This window comes from Gigantopelta aegis, chromosome 4 (genome assembly GCF_016097555.1).
Source record: "Gigantopelta aegis isolate Gae_Host chromosome 4, Gae_host_genome, whole genome shotgun sequence".
Classification (NCBI taxonomy): domain Eukaryota; kingdom Metazoa; phylum Mollusca; class Gastropoda; order Neomphalida; family Peltospiridae; genus Gigantopelta; species Gigantopelta aegis.
In genome coordinates, this window is record NC_054702.1 from 16,336,929 (window position 1) to 16,351,043 (window position 14,115).

Genomic DNA, 14,115 nt, shown 5'->3' on the forward strand with positions numbered 1-14,115 from the left:
AGTACGATTTATGCAATTTTCCTTCGTGAGCGTTCCATTTTTTGTTAACTGTTTTATATATGGAGTAAAGGGCTTAACGAACTTTTCAGTCCACAGTTGCCCGGTACTGCGCGGCCTTTGGGTTGTTAAAAAATAAACAGGGTTTAAACCGTCCGGGATTTGTCTTTTTATGGTTTTCCCAAAGGATTGTATCCGAAGAAAAGACCGGTATTTTATCCGCCAAAAAAGAAAAAGATTGGACAACCAACACCGCATATACTTTGGTGTCAGCCTAATTAACAGCCCGGAGCCCCGAACAAACCCCGGAGACAAAAACATACCGGTTGTGAATCCGAGGTCATTGTACATATTTGGCACAAAGAATTACCACCTCAGCATTGATTTATTTGTTAAAAAACAAAAATTCCGAATTTTTTAATTTATTTATTTGTTTGGGGAAAAAAAAAAGATTTTTCATGTTAGGGCTGTAGGGCCTACATAACCAAATCGTATTTCCCCGTTAATAATTTTAAATAATGTTTTTTAATCTTCGGGCGGAATACGTCACAAAAACGTTCCTCATCGCCCGAAGCCCCAAAGCAACACGAAGTTCAATACAAAATAAACCACTACTGTCGGTGTCGAAATAAACTATATGTTTCATCCATGGGGCTGACTTGAGAATCGGAGTGTTGTTTTAGTTAATTGGTCCTTTCTTTCCGTGGCCTGCACGTGTGATTCCTGATTGGCAGGTGTATATTGCAGGGTATCGACCAGGTAAGTGATTACCACGGTCTAGACATACTTACAAAATACCGTGCCAGTTTTTTTTAAGATCACAGGGTATTATGGCGTAACCTGTCGCAACTATAGTACAATGTTATGGACATTATCAGCCGCCCTGCTGTCATTACTGTAAATAATGCTGTAAAACCCTTGATTAAGTAGACTTTCCCATCTAAAATGACAAAAACTGACCAATTACGTAGTACCAAAGAAAAGAAAATTATCACTTGGGTATCGTGAGTGGTCGTTTTTACTCTAACGCACCCTACCAATAGGCCTAATAATATACTACTTTTTTTATGAGAGAAAATACTATAACCCCATTTCGTTTCTATTGATGCAAATAGAAATATATTTAGTTTAAAAGTTGATTATACTCTCAAGTCATTTATGTTGTTTTTACAAGTCAGGTTAATGAAAGTGAAGCGCCCTTGTCGTAAATTAGAGCGTTTGTTTACACTGTGCATACAGATTTCATTATGTACAGCCCGGATAACTCCCGAACATAAAAATGCGATATTTTCTAAAAAAAATTTAAAAAAAAATAAAAAAAAAAATTTTGTTCTACATTTATATTTTTTACATAGTTTAAATACATCATATTGAGGTGTATCTTTATGCTAAATATGAACAGTATACACCTCGGCATTAGCACAGCCGAGTTTTGGTTTTGTCACTCTCCGGGTTACCCTTTCGGGCTCCGGGCTGTAAAATTGGTCGACCGGTCTTGGTCTGGTCTGGCACATCAGTTTCTCCACCCTCCGACTCGCTATCCGTTTTTTCTTCAGTATCACTGTTGTAAGTAAATGTGTGTCTTTCTTCATTTACTAACAGCTCATATTGATACGGCAAAACGTTTTGCGAACGAACACTCATTGTTTTGGTAAGCTGTGCAAGTCTTAGATTCTTTATGAGTGGTACAGACTAATGCTTTTAAGTGTAAGGCTTCAGATCAAGCGACGCGTCTCTGACGTCACGGACCTCGTGATTGCCCTGCTCATTAAAGATCGGCAATTTCCGCTAAGAGCTCGTATCTGGGGTTCTTTTATGGAGATATTTTAAGTAATTAATTTTTTATAATTTTTTTCTTTAGGTGATTCAATTTATAATTAATTGTACATGGTTGGTGCCAAATATGGTTTACGTGACATGTTTCCTTTAAGGAAAATGGAGCATTTTAGGGACAAAAAAATGAAATATGTGTATTTCTAAGTATATTTGTTGTACTATAATAGTTAGAAGAATTGTGGTTTAGTCATAGATTTATGTTTACATGCAAAACTAGGCTTACAATATTTTGTGAAATTGGGCCCAGGAGTTTGAAATATTACCACTCTTGACTTCGAGGGATCCAAAAGAGACACAGCTCTCATTAAACACACTACACGATATGATATTCAGTTCTAGATGCAGAAATCAACCCTATTTTCACACCTTAATTAAAATAGCTTTTTCGTGAGCATCCTCTTTCAATATTGCATAACCTAACAGTGATATCAGTTCTGATTCCAACAAAAGAAAATAAAACAAATGGTATTACTGGATCAAGCATCCAGTCCCATAACCGTGAACTTGCTTTTTTCTTCTTTATTGGGTTGATGCAACAGATTTTCTATCTCCCTAAAATGATCATCTTATCTTGCACACCCATTGGTGAGAACACCATTCGTTATTTAAGATAACACATACTATTAACACATATATGTGTGATAACAATTTAGAGACATACCACTGGCTGCTCCTAGGTGATGTCCCAATCATGACAGCCATACCATCCAATGAAGAAAAAAAAGCATGCTTGAAATCAGTTGATCTGTGACATATAAGTAAACCTAAAACTGATTAGATTATGACACATACTCATAAGTTAGCTAAAAGTGCAAGGGCTGTAAGTAAGTTTTAGTTGGAAAAGAAGTTTAAATTTATTTAAAACCCAGTTTTTGAGGATATGTATGTAATAGAATACTACATTCACTTTCTCTCAATGTTTTAAAACAGCTAGTAAAATAAATAGTTTCTAACGGCCACTCATGTAGTATTTATTCTCTGTCATCTGCTTGGTGTTCTAATTTTGTTTGTGTTCTGTATATTTAAGATGGCCTGGTGATAGTACACTTCTTCACAGACAAGCCAATGCTCGCCTCATACCGCAGGACGATGTTGAAGGACTAATAAAAGTTCTCCACACCATGGACATGAACTCCAATGAATGTGGAAACCAAGGCGATGTTTACGAGGCTGGGGCAGTTTGGTGTGAGACAAAAAACAAGCTGGAGATGGCTGTTAAAGTCCTCGAGTCCGGCATCAACAAATACCCAGATACAATAGTACTGACTTTTGTTTATTATCATCATCTTAATGTAGGATTGCTTTCTCTCAGACATTTCCCTGAATATCCAGACATAACAGTACAATCATTTATTTAAACGTTAACTTTATAATAACTAAAATTAAAACTGGACAAAACATTATTTTATCAAGTTGTAGTCAGATATCAGATGAGATTACATATGTTTTTATTTCCAATAAAGACAATTTCAGTTGGATAAAAACTATCGAAAATCCTGCATTAAAATTGCTTTTTGGCTAAAAGGAAAAAGCACCATGAGTTAACTTTAGATTTGTGAAGTAATTTGTTTGATTTGTGTATAATGTACATACTGAAAACATCGAAATATCATGTATACAGTGTCCTTGTTTTCGGATAAAGTTTGGAACATTTAGCATAGGTACTTTATAAGACACTTTGCGTTACATGAAAGCAAAAGTAGGATTGACACTTTTTATTCAATATTGGGAATACAAAGTATACAGTAGCATAGATTTAAACCATACAGATCATATTTCATAATTTTATTATAATGTTAACCTTTAATATTAGTATTTTAATACAGCATAGCTTTCACTTGGCAATTGCCATAAATATCTTTACATAATACATGTAATACAAACATTTATTTATTATCAGCTTTCACTCAGCCATTGCTTTAAATACCTAGACATATAGTACAAACATTTTATTAGGTACCGTATATTGCCGTGTATTAGCCGACTCCTTGGATAAGCCGACCTCTTAGTTTGAACCTAAATATCTAGCACAAAATCATCGGTCTTGTGTATAAGCCGAAGTCATCTTTTGTCCAGTTGTATATGTTGCATCGATTTCAATAATACTGTCAACAAATAGACTTGTGCTTTTCTTGTTCATTATATTTGTTTTCCCTTTAATTATTACAAAAACGGTAATCACGACGCAATCAATGCGGCAATGCTAACATCTACCATGCCATGAAAAATAATTTAGAACTGATAAAGCATAACAGAAAAATAAATAATTCAAGCTGTAACAACATATCACTGCACACAAGTAATTAATTTATTCACTGGACAGCAAAAAGTAAAATCATTGAGGCATGTTTAATCTCCCACCACACACACACACACAGAAACAAAAGATCAAGCGGTCCGTGACTGCAGCTGTTCACTGTATGTGGTATGGTCATGTGACAATTGTGGGAGTAATTATCGTCCTGAAATTCATGTTATTTTTTTCAGTCGGTAATGTTAATAATGAGCTTAATTTATTTATGGCATTACTTTACAATTTAATGCACCCTCCCAACAAAACAATAATATTAGATATATAATACTTGTTTGAAGAAAAAACACCGTTTTGTATCTTAAATCTGCTATATGAAAGACTGGTCCCAGCACAGGTCAAACAAAGATGGCGGACAGTTGGAAAGAATACGTTTTTACCATTGAAATGACAATAAAACAAGTAATTTTTATTATTATTCATTAAACTTATAATGCATTCAAGAAAGAAAAACCTGTATAATATTGCATGATGGGGTGTTTTATTTATACTGCACAAATTATTGTTACATAATCTGTGAAAGGCTAAGGGTCTGATCAAAATTTATAAGTCACGGTTGGGCGTATTTTTGATCAGAATTTTATACTCCAATTTGTTTCCCCCGTGTATAAGCCGACTCTCTTCTTTTGGAAAGTATTTCTAGACTTCAAAAGTCGGCTAATACACGGCAATATACGGTAGTAGTATTTTAATGTAGCTTAGCTTTCACTTGGTCATTGATGTAAATATTGCCCAAAATGCCCATCACCACCCCATCTCATGATGCTGACACCGTATAATAAAAATTAAAATGTGTTGAGTGCGTAGTTAAATGACGTATTCCTTCTGCCCGAATTAAATTTAAAATGCCCAAATCTGCATAACAGATTAGCATTACTACCAAACAGCTATATAGGGTTGCAAACACATCAATGCATATTTTTACATGGATTGCAACTAATTTTTAGGGTAGAATGATGAAAATACATGGCAAAAAGGTCTCAGGTTAGCACATATTGCCCGAATATCTGTATAATTTTTGCCTGAATTTGAGGTTTTGCTCCAACACAAGGGGAGAAGTTGCCCCCCTGCCCCCCATCTCGTATATGTTTATGGAAAGAATGTACTTCATGTCTAGTGCTATTGTGCTGCTATATTTAACAGACACTGAAAACTAAGTTGCTGGAAGTGTTTCGGGCTCAGAAGGACTATCCTGGGATTGTGTACCTGACCAAGCAGCTTGCTGTGTTGATACCAGACAACACAGCCTTGTTCCTCATTGGTGCCGATGCTGCCACTAACTGCCATGAACTGGAGTTAGCCAGGGAATGGTGCATCAAGGTTATAGAGTCCGACAATGTGAACTTTGCAGAAAAGGTAACTACCGTATATCTTCGCCTATAAGTCGAATTTTTTTCACCCAAAAATTATTTTATAACTTGGGGGGTCGACTTATAAGAGGGTAAAAAAATTTCACCAAAATATATTACTGTTTTGGGGATTATTTTACAAGTTTTATTGTTGAAGTATGCCATGTATTTTTACTCAAATGTTAATTTGACACATTTATTTTTTATAACCTATTTATTTGGGCATTATAACGGTTTTGGTTATGCGAAAAGGCATCTCACTCACATGCCAAGACAACAGTCCACTTAGTTAAATTAACAGTCATCACTAATAGCAAAAATGTAAACAATAGTAACTACCTGTTGCCTGAGTTTATTTTGAAATCTGGTCACTGGCATTAATGGTTGTTCAAACAATGTTTTGTCGGTGATTAACTTCATGAATATTACTGAGCTTTCCCTTAAAATAGACTGATCTCTGCAGTTCACTAGAGCAATAGGACACACATCATTTGGTACAAAAACCAGTGTACTTTCCAGAGTTATCCTCCTTACATGTATTAATATGGCGGCAAAACGTGATACTTTGAGTTTTATCGTAGTGATCTGTTGTCAGTGTTTATAAATAAAGTTTTTGTCTGTGCACAAAACCATCTGTACAGTGCCATACAGTAACAGTCAAACAGCTTTCACTCTCTACTAAGGGAATATTTCGTTTTGATGCTATGTAATAATGCTAGTTTGATTGGAATAGTCTGATTATATTGCGATGTACAAAAACATGAAAACCGAAGTTTGTAAAATATTTTTTTTGGTATAATATCCGCCCGGTCCCCCCCATTATTATTTTTAGTTAGGTTAGGGGTTGGGGTTGGGGTTGGGGTTGGGGTTGGGGTTGGGGTTGGGGTTAGGGGAGGGGGGACCGGGCGGATATTTTTCCATTTTCTTTTGTTCAAATATTGTACATTATTGTTCTCATGTGCTGAAAATAAGAAATATTTCAATATTTATAAGTTGTTTTTCATGGGTCGACTTATAAATGGGTCAATAAAAAAAAAATGTTTTCAGGGCTTGAAATTAGGGACTCGACTTATAGCCGAGATCGACTTACAGGCGAAGATATACGGTATGTGGTTAAATAAGAAATTTACCTTAAAGGAATGCTAAAGCACAGCTTTTGGACTGGTATGCATATTTAACAATATATAATTAACATTATTGCTTAATATCAACATGTATAAACTTATATTTAATTAATAAAACGGTTAAATGTGACGGCTATTATATATAATGGGTACAGCCATTTTGTTCCATTCTTGTGAATGGCAAGCCAATGGTTACGTAATACTTAAAGTGTAATGTCAGGAATGAGTCTTAGATCTAGAGAAACAAATGTAGGATCTACCTGGTTTTTGTGGGATGATAAAATAGGCATTCATTGCAATGTTCTGTAATAATATCCATCCCAGTAAGCCACCAATAAGTATATACATGTATTTATTTTTCTATAAACCACCATTGTCAAAGTGGCTACACAACAAGTCGAAATAATTGTACCATCTTTTGTCCATGCATTAACCTATGTACTGAAATAATACACGGAGTGTTTTCTTAGTTAATTGGTCTATTCTGTTAGTTGCCTGTACCTGCGATTCCTGATTGGCAGGTGCATATTTGATAAGTAACCAGACGAGCCAATTAATTTCCGCTGTCCAGACACAAAAATACATACCAGTATTGTGTAATAACCTGTTGCCTCTAAAATGATAATGGACATGGTTTATTACTGTAAATAGGTCTGTAAAACTATTGATTAAGTAGTTTTGTCCATCTAAAATCATAGAACTGACCAATTACGTAGTCCCAAATTATCGTGAGTGGTAGTTTTGCTCCAATGTAGCACACCAGTAGGTCTAATAGTGTACATTTTTCCTTTGGATTATTTAACAGAGAAAGATACTATAACCCCATTTCATTCCGTTAATGCAGCTTGCAATATATTTAGTTAAATAGTTTAATGTATCATTTATGTTGTTTTACAAGTCAGGTTGATCAAAAAGAAACGCCTTGTCATAAATTACTGCTTTTGTTTACACTGTGCATACAGGAGCTGGTCTGAGCTGACGTCACTTTGCCTCAAGCTATAGTACCGGACGCCTCGAAAACAAAAGAAAATGGCTGCCCCCAGTTAGCAGGAATAATCATGTTTCTTTATTAACTCTAAAATTTCACGTTTTTCATTTGTTAAAGTGTCAGTATGTGTTGGTGGTCTGGGTATGCATCTTTCCAACACGTAAGGCTCTTGTTCAAGTTTATTGTCCTTTTAAAGTGACAGACCCTAGTTGTTAAACACTAGCGAGTATTTTTCACTATTAGAGCAGTGTTTGATAACTGAAATCAACCATTACTTAGATTTTATTGTTTAAATTACCCATTTCCTTACCTCCGAATTGGTTCTCGTCATCCTGGTGTTTTCAATATCACAAAATGAACTTTTTCATATTTTAAAATATGCACATGGGTCTGAGAAGTAACGGTTGTGGAATCGAGTTCTAGTCTATTTACAAGGGTATTTCACCATTCCAATGACCCTTGTTTCACTCTATTGTAACTTTATCCAAATGTGTTATAGGTTTGTAGATTAACTAAATTTAGTGTCTATTTTTACAGGTTGAAACTAAGGTCTTCGACTCTGTGTGTGTGTGTATGTGTGCGTGTGTGAAATGCATGTTTTCATCCTTTAGGGATGACGACAAAACAAAGTTACAAATTACTGACATAACATAACACTGTCTATGCATATTTGTACTAAACTACTGCTTGTTTGTATTTCAGGCCAAACAGATATTGTCATTTGTGGAATCCAAGTTAGCTGAGACGACAGAGAAGAAAAGCCAAGATGAGTCTACAGGACAAAACTGATTGATAAATGAAACAGCTTGACAAAATATATTGGTGTTGTCTCCAGGACATTGACTAGACATTTGTCTATGGAATATTAATATTAGCTTTAATAAGCTGATGCTCAAATTTTGGGCATTGTCAAGCAATATTTATTTTATCATAAATTATTTTATGTGTATTTTATAGAAAAAAATATCTCAACTGTCATTTGTTTACATATTGGATGTTGTGGAACTATATTGGTGTTTTCATCAGGAAATTAGCTAGACAATTGTTTAAGAAGTATCAACAAATATTATAGTTAACTTTAATATGCAGATGCACAGTATGTTGGCTTTATTATGCAAAGTTTAGCAGAAATAATTTTTTATGTATTTTATATATGATGTGGAATATACTGTAGATCCTGAAAGTAATGCGTCCCAAAATTAATGCGAATGATGGTGGGCAGACTAAAATGTGACATGAAATTAATGCGATTGACCTCCCTTTGACATATTACTTTTCTAGCAACACACGTCTGTGTACTTTTCAGTTAAATCCAAGATACAGGCGTCTTCAATGAGATCAACTGACTAACATGTCAGTGTACACATCAGTCACCCTGTTTAGTCCCTAGCGTTTTTGGTGAGATTAACTCGAAGCATATTTTTGCAGAAATGATTCACCTAATGTGTTTAATTACCTAAATCTAGCTAAACATTAGCATACATGTATAATTACAACTATATCTTCCTAAGATATGCCGACAAAGTTGCAGCGAACTTTAACAATCGAAACAAAGAAAGGGTCGACCTCAGGATTAGCATGCTAAAACCCATTCATGCGCGATGAATTGTGTCAGCTTTTGCTGGACTATTGGACAATTAGTCTATGATGATTTGTGCTCCAGTTGTTTTATAAATGTATTAGAATTTTAATCTTTGTTAGTTTTAATAGCATGTGACACATAGCTTGCTGGACTATTGCTGAACAAAACATAAAAATAAATGCATCTTATTATTAATGCGAATAGCACAAACTCGCATTTTTCACATTAATATTACAACTGCATTAATTTCAGGATCTACAGTATTTTATTAATACTTAAGCTGACTATTTTAGTCTTCTCCCACCCAACCTATCAAGTTCAGTATTCTAATGATTGCTTTGGGTAAAGAAGAAAGGCAGAGCAGAAATGGTACTCTTGACACATTGGATTAAATGTTTCGCATCCAATAGCATCAATGTGCTCTAGAATTCCATGTAAAAAATATACAACATGTTTTACAAATACAATTGTTGTTGAGTTACCTAGTTTATAAGGAAAACTGTTTTATTCATTAATCTTTTTATAAACTGTTTTGTAAAGTGTAAAATTTTAAAATGTACTCTTTAAGGACCATTGGGTCATGGCCGTTATTGTTATTTGACAGACACTTTTCATTTTGTTAATTCAATTTACCAAGATTCAGTTTGGGAATATAGTTTTCATGGCTGTATTTTGGTTTTAACTGCTTACATACCCGTCACATTAGCATGGACTTTTGTGCTATTCATGCATCACTTTATTTATTTTGAATGATGATTGCAATGATGATAGTGATGAAAATCTTGTGCCAAGTTCAAAGATAATTTAAGTGTTTCTGGTTATTAGTCCCCTACCGGTCCAACTGGAAGGGACCATACATTTCATTTCTGTCCTTCTGTCTATCCGTCTTGTCTCACATATAGTTTTCCAGATATGTTCTTCACAGTGCCTTGAGATATAGAGATATAAAAAAATTGTATAGGTTTATCACATTCAATGACGATTTACCCATTTTTGACAGAGTTATGGTCCTTTAACTTAGGTTATAGGATTTTTTTTTTTAATATGTGAACTTTTTTTTTTTGCAATAGATAGTGAGCTGAAATTTGGTGTTTAGCTTTATCATGTTCTGTTACAAATAAAGTTTGAAAGTTTGTTTTGTTTAACAACACCACTAGAACATATTGATTACCGTAATGAATCATCGGCTATTGGATGTCAAACATTTGGTAATCCGACACAGTCGTCAGAGGAAACCTGCTACATTTTTTCTAATGCAGTAAGGGATCTTTTATATACACTTTCCTGCAGATGGGAAAGCACATACCACAGCCTTTGACCAGTTGTGGTGCACTGGTTGGAATGAGAGAAAAACTAATCAGCTGAATGGATCCACAGAGATACCCATTTTTCACAGAATTATAGCCCTTGAACTTAGGAGATAAGAAAATTTGTTTTCTGGACTTATTTTTTCCCCCAATGCCTAAAGATATTGCAATGAAATTTTATATACATGTTTTGTTACAGATCATTCAACTTTCATGGCGATTTACCCATTTTTCATAGAGTTATAGCCCTTGATGATTGGAGATATTAAAAAGTTTGAGGCAGTACTCTCAGAATACTTGTGTTACTTGCTCGCAATCTTTTTCTTTTCTTTTTATTGATTTAACAATTTACGGATGAAGAAAAAAACAACAATGAATATGTTTATCATCCGTCCATTAATGAAATCGAACAATGAAATATGTATTTTAGTCACCAGGATATTTATACTAGTGTTATCACCCGTCCATTAATGAAAACCAACAATGAACATTTTATTTTAGTCACCAGTATATTAATACTAGTGTTATCATCCGTCCATTAATTAAAAACCAACACAATGAAACATGTATTTTAGTTACCTCGATATTTATACTAGTGTTGTATGTCCATTAATGCTTTCATCAGTTGGACATTACCTGTACACATTTGTATCATTATATTTGGTTTATTTTTATTGAACAGTTTATCTCAGTTATGTTTACTGGACAATTTACATTATATTTAAAACAAATTTATAAAATTTCATAAATAAAGTATTTTATTGAAGTTGTGGCTCTGGTTTTTATTATAGTTGTGCAGTTTTAATAATCAACACATAACATAATGTCCCAGGACCATACCTACAAGTAACTTAGAACAGGGTAGTAAAAAGGAATCAGGACACACAGTCACACTTGGCATTGATAGCATGCAATCTAATTTGAGCTGGAATTTACAGTGAACAAAAAAAACCCAGTCAACTTCCACTGCGTTGAAATGTTTTAATACACTAGTATATAAATGACCTGATATAATGTGGGTATGCATACAACAATACCTATTTTATTGTTTTAATTTTATACACTGCAATTAACAACAACATGTATGGATGGCGAAATTAGACAAAAAACACAATTCAATAGGAGATGTACACCTTGACATAAGGGTATCGCTATACAACATGAATGTGCACGTTCAGAAATTCAGTCCGTCAAGTTGTGACCTATAGTCCGGATAAATATAAATGAAATCTCTTTGATCATGAAGTCAACTTTCAGTTCAGCCACCATTTCCACTCCAGATTGCAAAGGTGTGCCACAGTCAACGTACTGTGTTCAATTGCGAGTACTCTTGCAACATCTGAAATAAAAGAAACACCACTGTAAAGACAAAGAAGAATGGTAGAGGTATGGAATGCAGCTTTCAGATACAGATTTCCCGAAAGCAATGAACCTCAAGATGATTTTTTTTTTTTTAGAAGAATGATTAAGTGCTCCCCTAACTTAGATGTCCAAGGGTGGCCACATAAGGTATTACCATATTGATACCATATATTATGGGAGGCCACATAAGATATTATCATATTGATACCATATATTATGGGAGGCCACATAAGATATTACCATATTGATACCATATATTATGGGAGGCCACATAAGATATTATCATATTGATACCATATATTATGGGAGGCCACATAAGATATTACCATATTGATACCATATATTATGGGAGGCCACATAAGATATTACCATATTGATACCATATACTAGTATTTAAATCAGATGAGAAGGGAAACTAAAACAGTGGTAAATGTGCCTGCCTGATGCACAGTCTGTCTAGGATCGATCCCGGTCAGTGACCGATTAGGCTATTTATCATTCCAGCCAGTGCACCATGACTAGCATATCAAAGGCCACAACACCACTAGAGCACATATATTTATTAATCATCGCCTATTGGATATCAAAAGTTTTTGTAATTCTGACATAGTCTTAGAGAGGACATCCACTACATTTTTCCATCACTAGCAATGGATCTTTTATTTATACCATCCCACAGACTGGATGGCACATACTACAGCCTCTGATATACCAGTTGTGGTGTACTATATGAAACAAAAAATAGCCCCGACAGGGATCGATCCTACTCGGATGTACATCAGGCAAGCACTTTACCACTGGGCTACATCCCACCTCTGTATTAAAAGAAGTGAAGAGGGTTTTTTTTTTATGAGACTGGCCGAATGAATTTTTGATCTTCCATGGGTTTAATTTTGTTTGAACAATCACTAAACATTGGTTGATATTGGATTGGTCAAAAGGTGGGGAACCTATCAAGTGTGGTATCTGTAATAAGACCCTACCAATCTTTACAAATACAAGAATAAAATAATAAAACCATTAACGCATTAGTGAAAAATATAGAATTAAACAGTGAAAGGGAATCTGCCATTAGCATTTCAAATCACATCCATAATTTGTCAACTGTAATTTGTTCACCGATTTAAAAATAACTTTCCAGTGACAATGTAACCTTGGAGCCTAATTATGTTAAAATCATCTACAGATTTGTCTAAACTGCAGGTATCAATAATATCAAAAACGAATGGTTCTTCATTCTTCACATATTTTTTATTAAGTTTTACAATAGTAGGCAGGGCTAGTTCTGGCACTCACCAAATTCGCCAACTGCGAATTTTGAAAGCAGTTGGCAAATTTTATTTTAGTTTGGCGAAAAAATTTCATGTAATAATTGAACTTTTTTAGAAAATAAATGACAATTTCAGCTATTTTTTTAAGTTTAATGGACAATTTGGCGAATTGTTTTGCTCAGCTAGAGCTAGCCCTATTAGGCCTAATTTATGAACAATTATTGTGTGTTATTCAAATACAATTTAAAGTTAGTTTTGCTTAATGACACCACTAGAGAACATTGATTTTTTTTTTTAATCAGATCTTGGATGTGAAACATTTGATAATTTTACATTTAGTTTGAGAGGCAACTAGGATAGCATATAACACGACCTTTGGTATACCAACAGTTCGTCCCATCATTCTATAAAACTGTTTTTTGTAAATAATTGACGTTTGGTTTGACGTAAGAAGACAAATAAAAGCATTTTGGAAATAATATTTTTTTAAACTATTTTTATGTGCAACTTACAAATGAATCGGCTCAGAAATAAATAATGTGTAGTAAATTCCATAACATAAAAAGGGGCATTTTCTGTGCCCAGGACGGACTATAGGCTACCAGCCAAAACGGCTGCATATAGAATATAGTGTTTGAGAGGAAACTCACAGAGAGGATAGCATATACCACGACTTTTGGTATACCAGCCAATTAACTGTCAGGGTAGCTGGCCATCATTTATTTTAACCTACATTAAATTTACTTCGTCCCTTCCAACTCCAAGGCTCCATCATGTCATTCGCTCTGGCGCAGATGATGACACAGATGACCTATATGCATGCCGTCTGTCTATAATCAGTATATGTCCATTGTCTCATTAAAGACCATGAGTCTTAATCTGTGAGCATTTACTGTATTCTAATGGCCTGTCATTGGCGATTTCAAAATTTACATAGGTTTCATTTCACAACACTCAAGTCTATTGCCAGGTGGCGTTTGCGTCGGAG

The 14,115-nt window shown here is 34.4% G+C and overlaps 1 protein-coding gene and 1 long non-coding RNA gene across 3 annotated transcripts; one reads left to right on the forward strand and one right to left on the reverse strand.

Moving 5' to 3' along the window:
* Nucleotides 1-2,866: 2,866 nt before the first annotated feature.
* LOC121371979 lies at nt 2,867-10,248 on the forward strand. Of its 2 annotated transcripts, XM_041498212.1 has the most exons (4): nt 2,867-3,092; nt 5,288-5,500; nt 6,541-6,598; nt 8,308-10,248. In XM_041498212.1, exons 1-4 carry the CDS (start codon nt 2,955-2,957, stop codon nt 8,346-8,348), a joined length of 450 nt encoding a protein of 149 aa, XP_041354146.1. In that variant the 5' UTR covers nt 2,867-2,954; the 3' UTR covers nt 8,349-10,248. The 2 variants fall into 2 exon arrangements, with proteins under 2 accessions (XP_041354146.1, XP_041354147.1); XM_041498213.1 differs by lacking the exon at nt 6,541-6,598.
* Nucleotides 10,249-11,461: 1,213 nt separating this feature from the next.
* On the reverse strand, nt 11,462-14,106 carry LOC121372135. Its single transcript, XR_005957890.1, has 2 exons — nt 13,861-14,106; nt 11,462-11,833 (listed from the first exon to the last, which is right to left on the reverse strand). It is a non-coding gene; the product is annotated as an uncharacterized LOC121372135 (long non-coding RNA).
* Nucleotides 14,107-14,115: the final 9 nt, after the last annotated feature.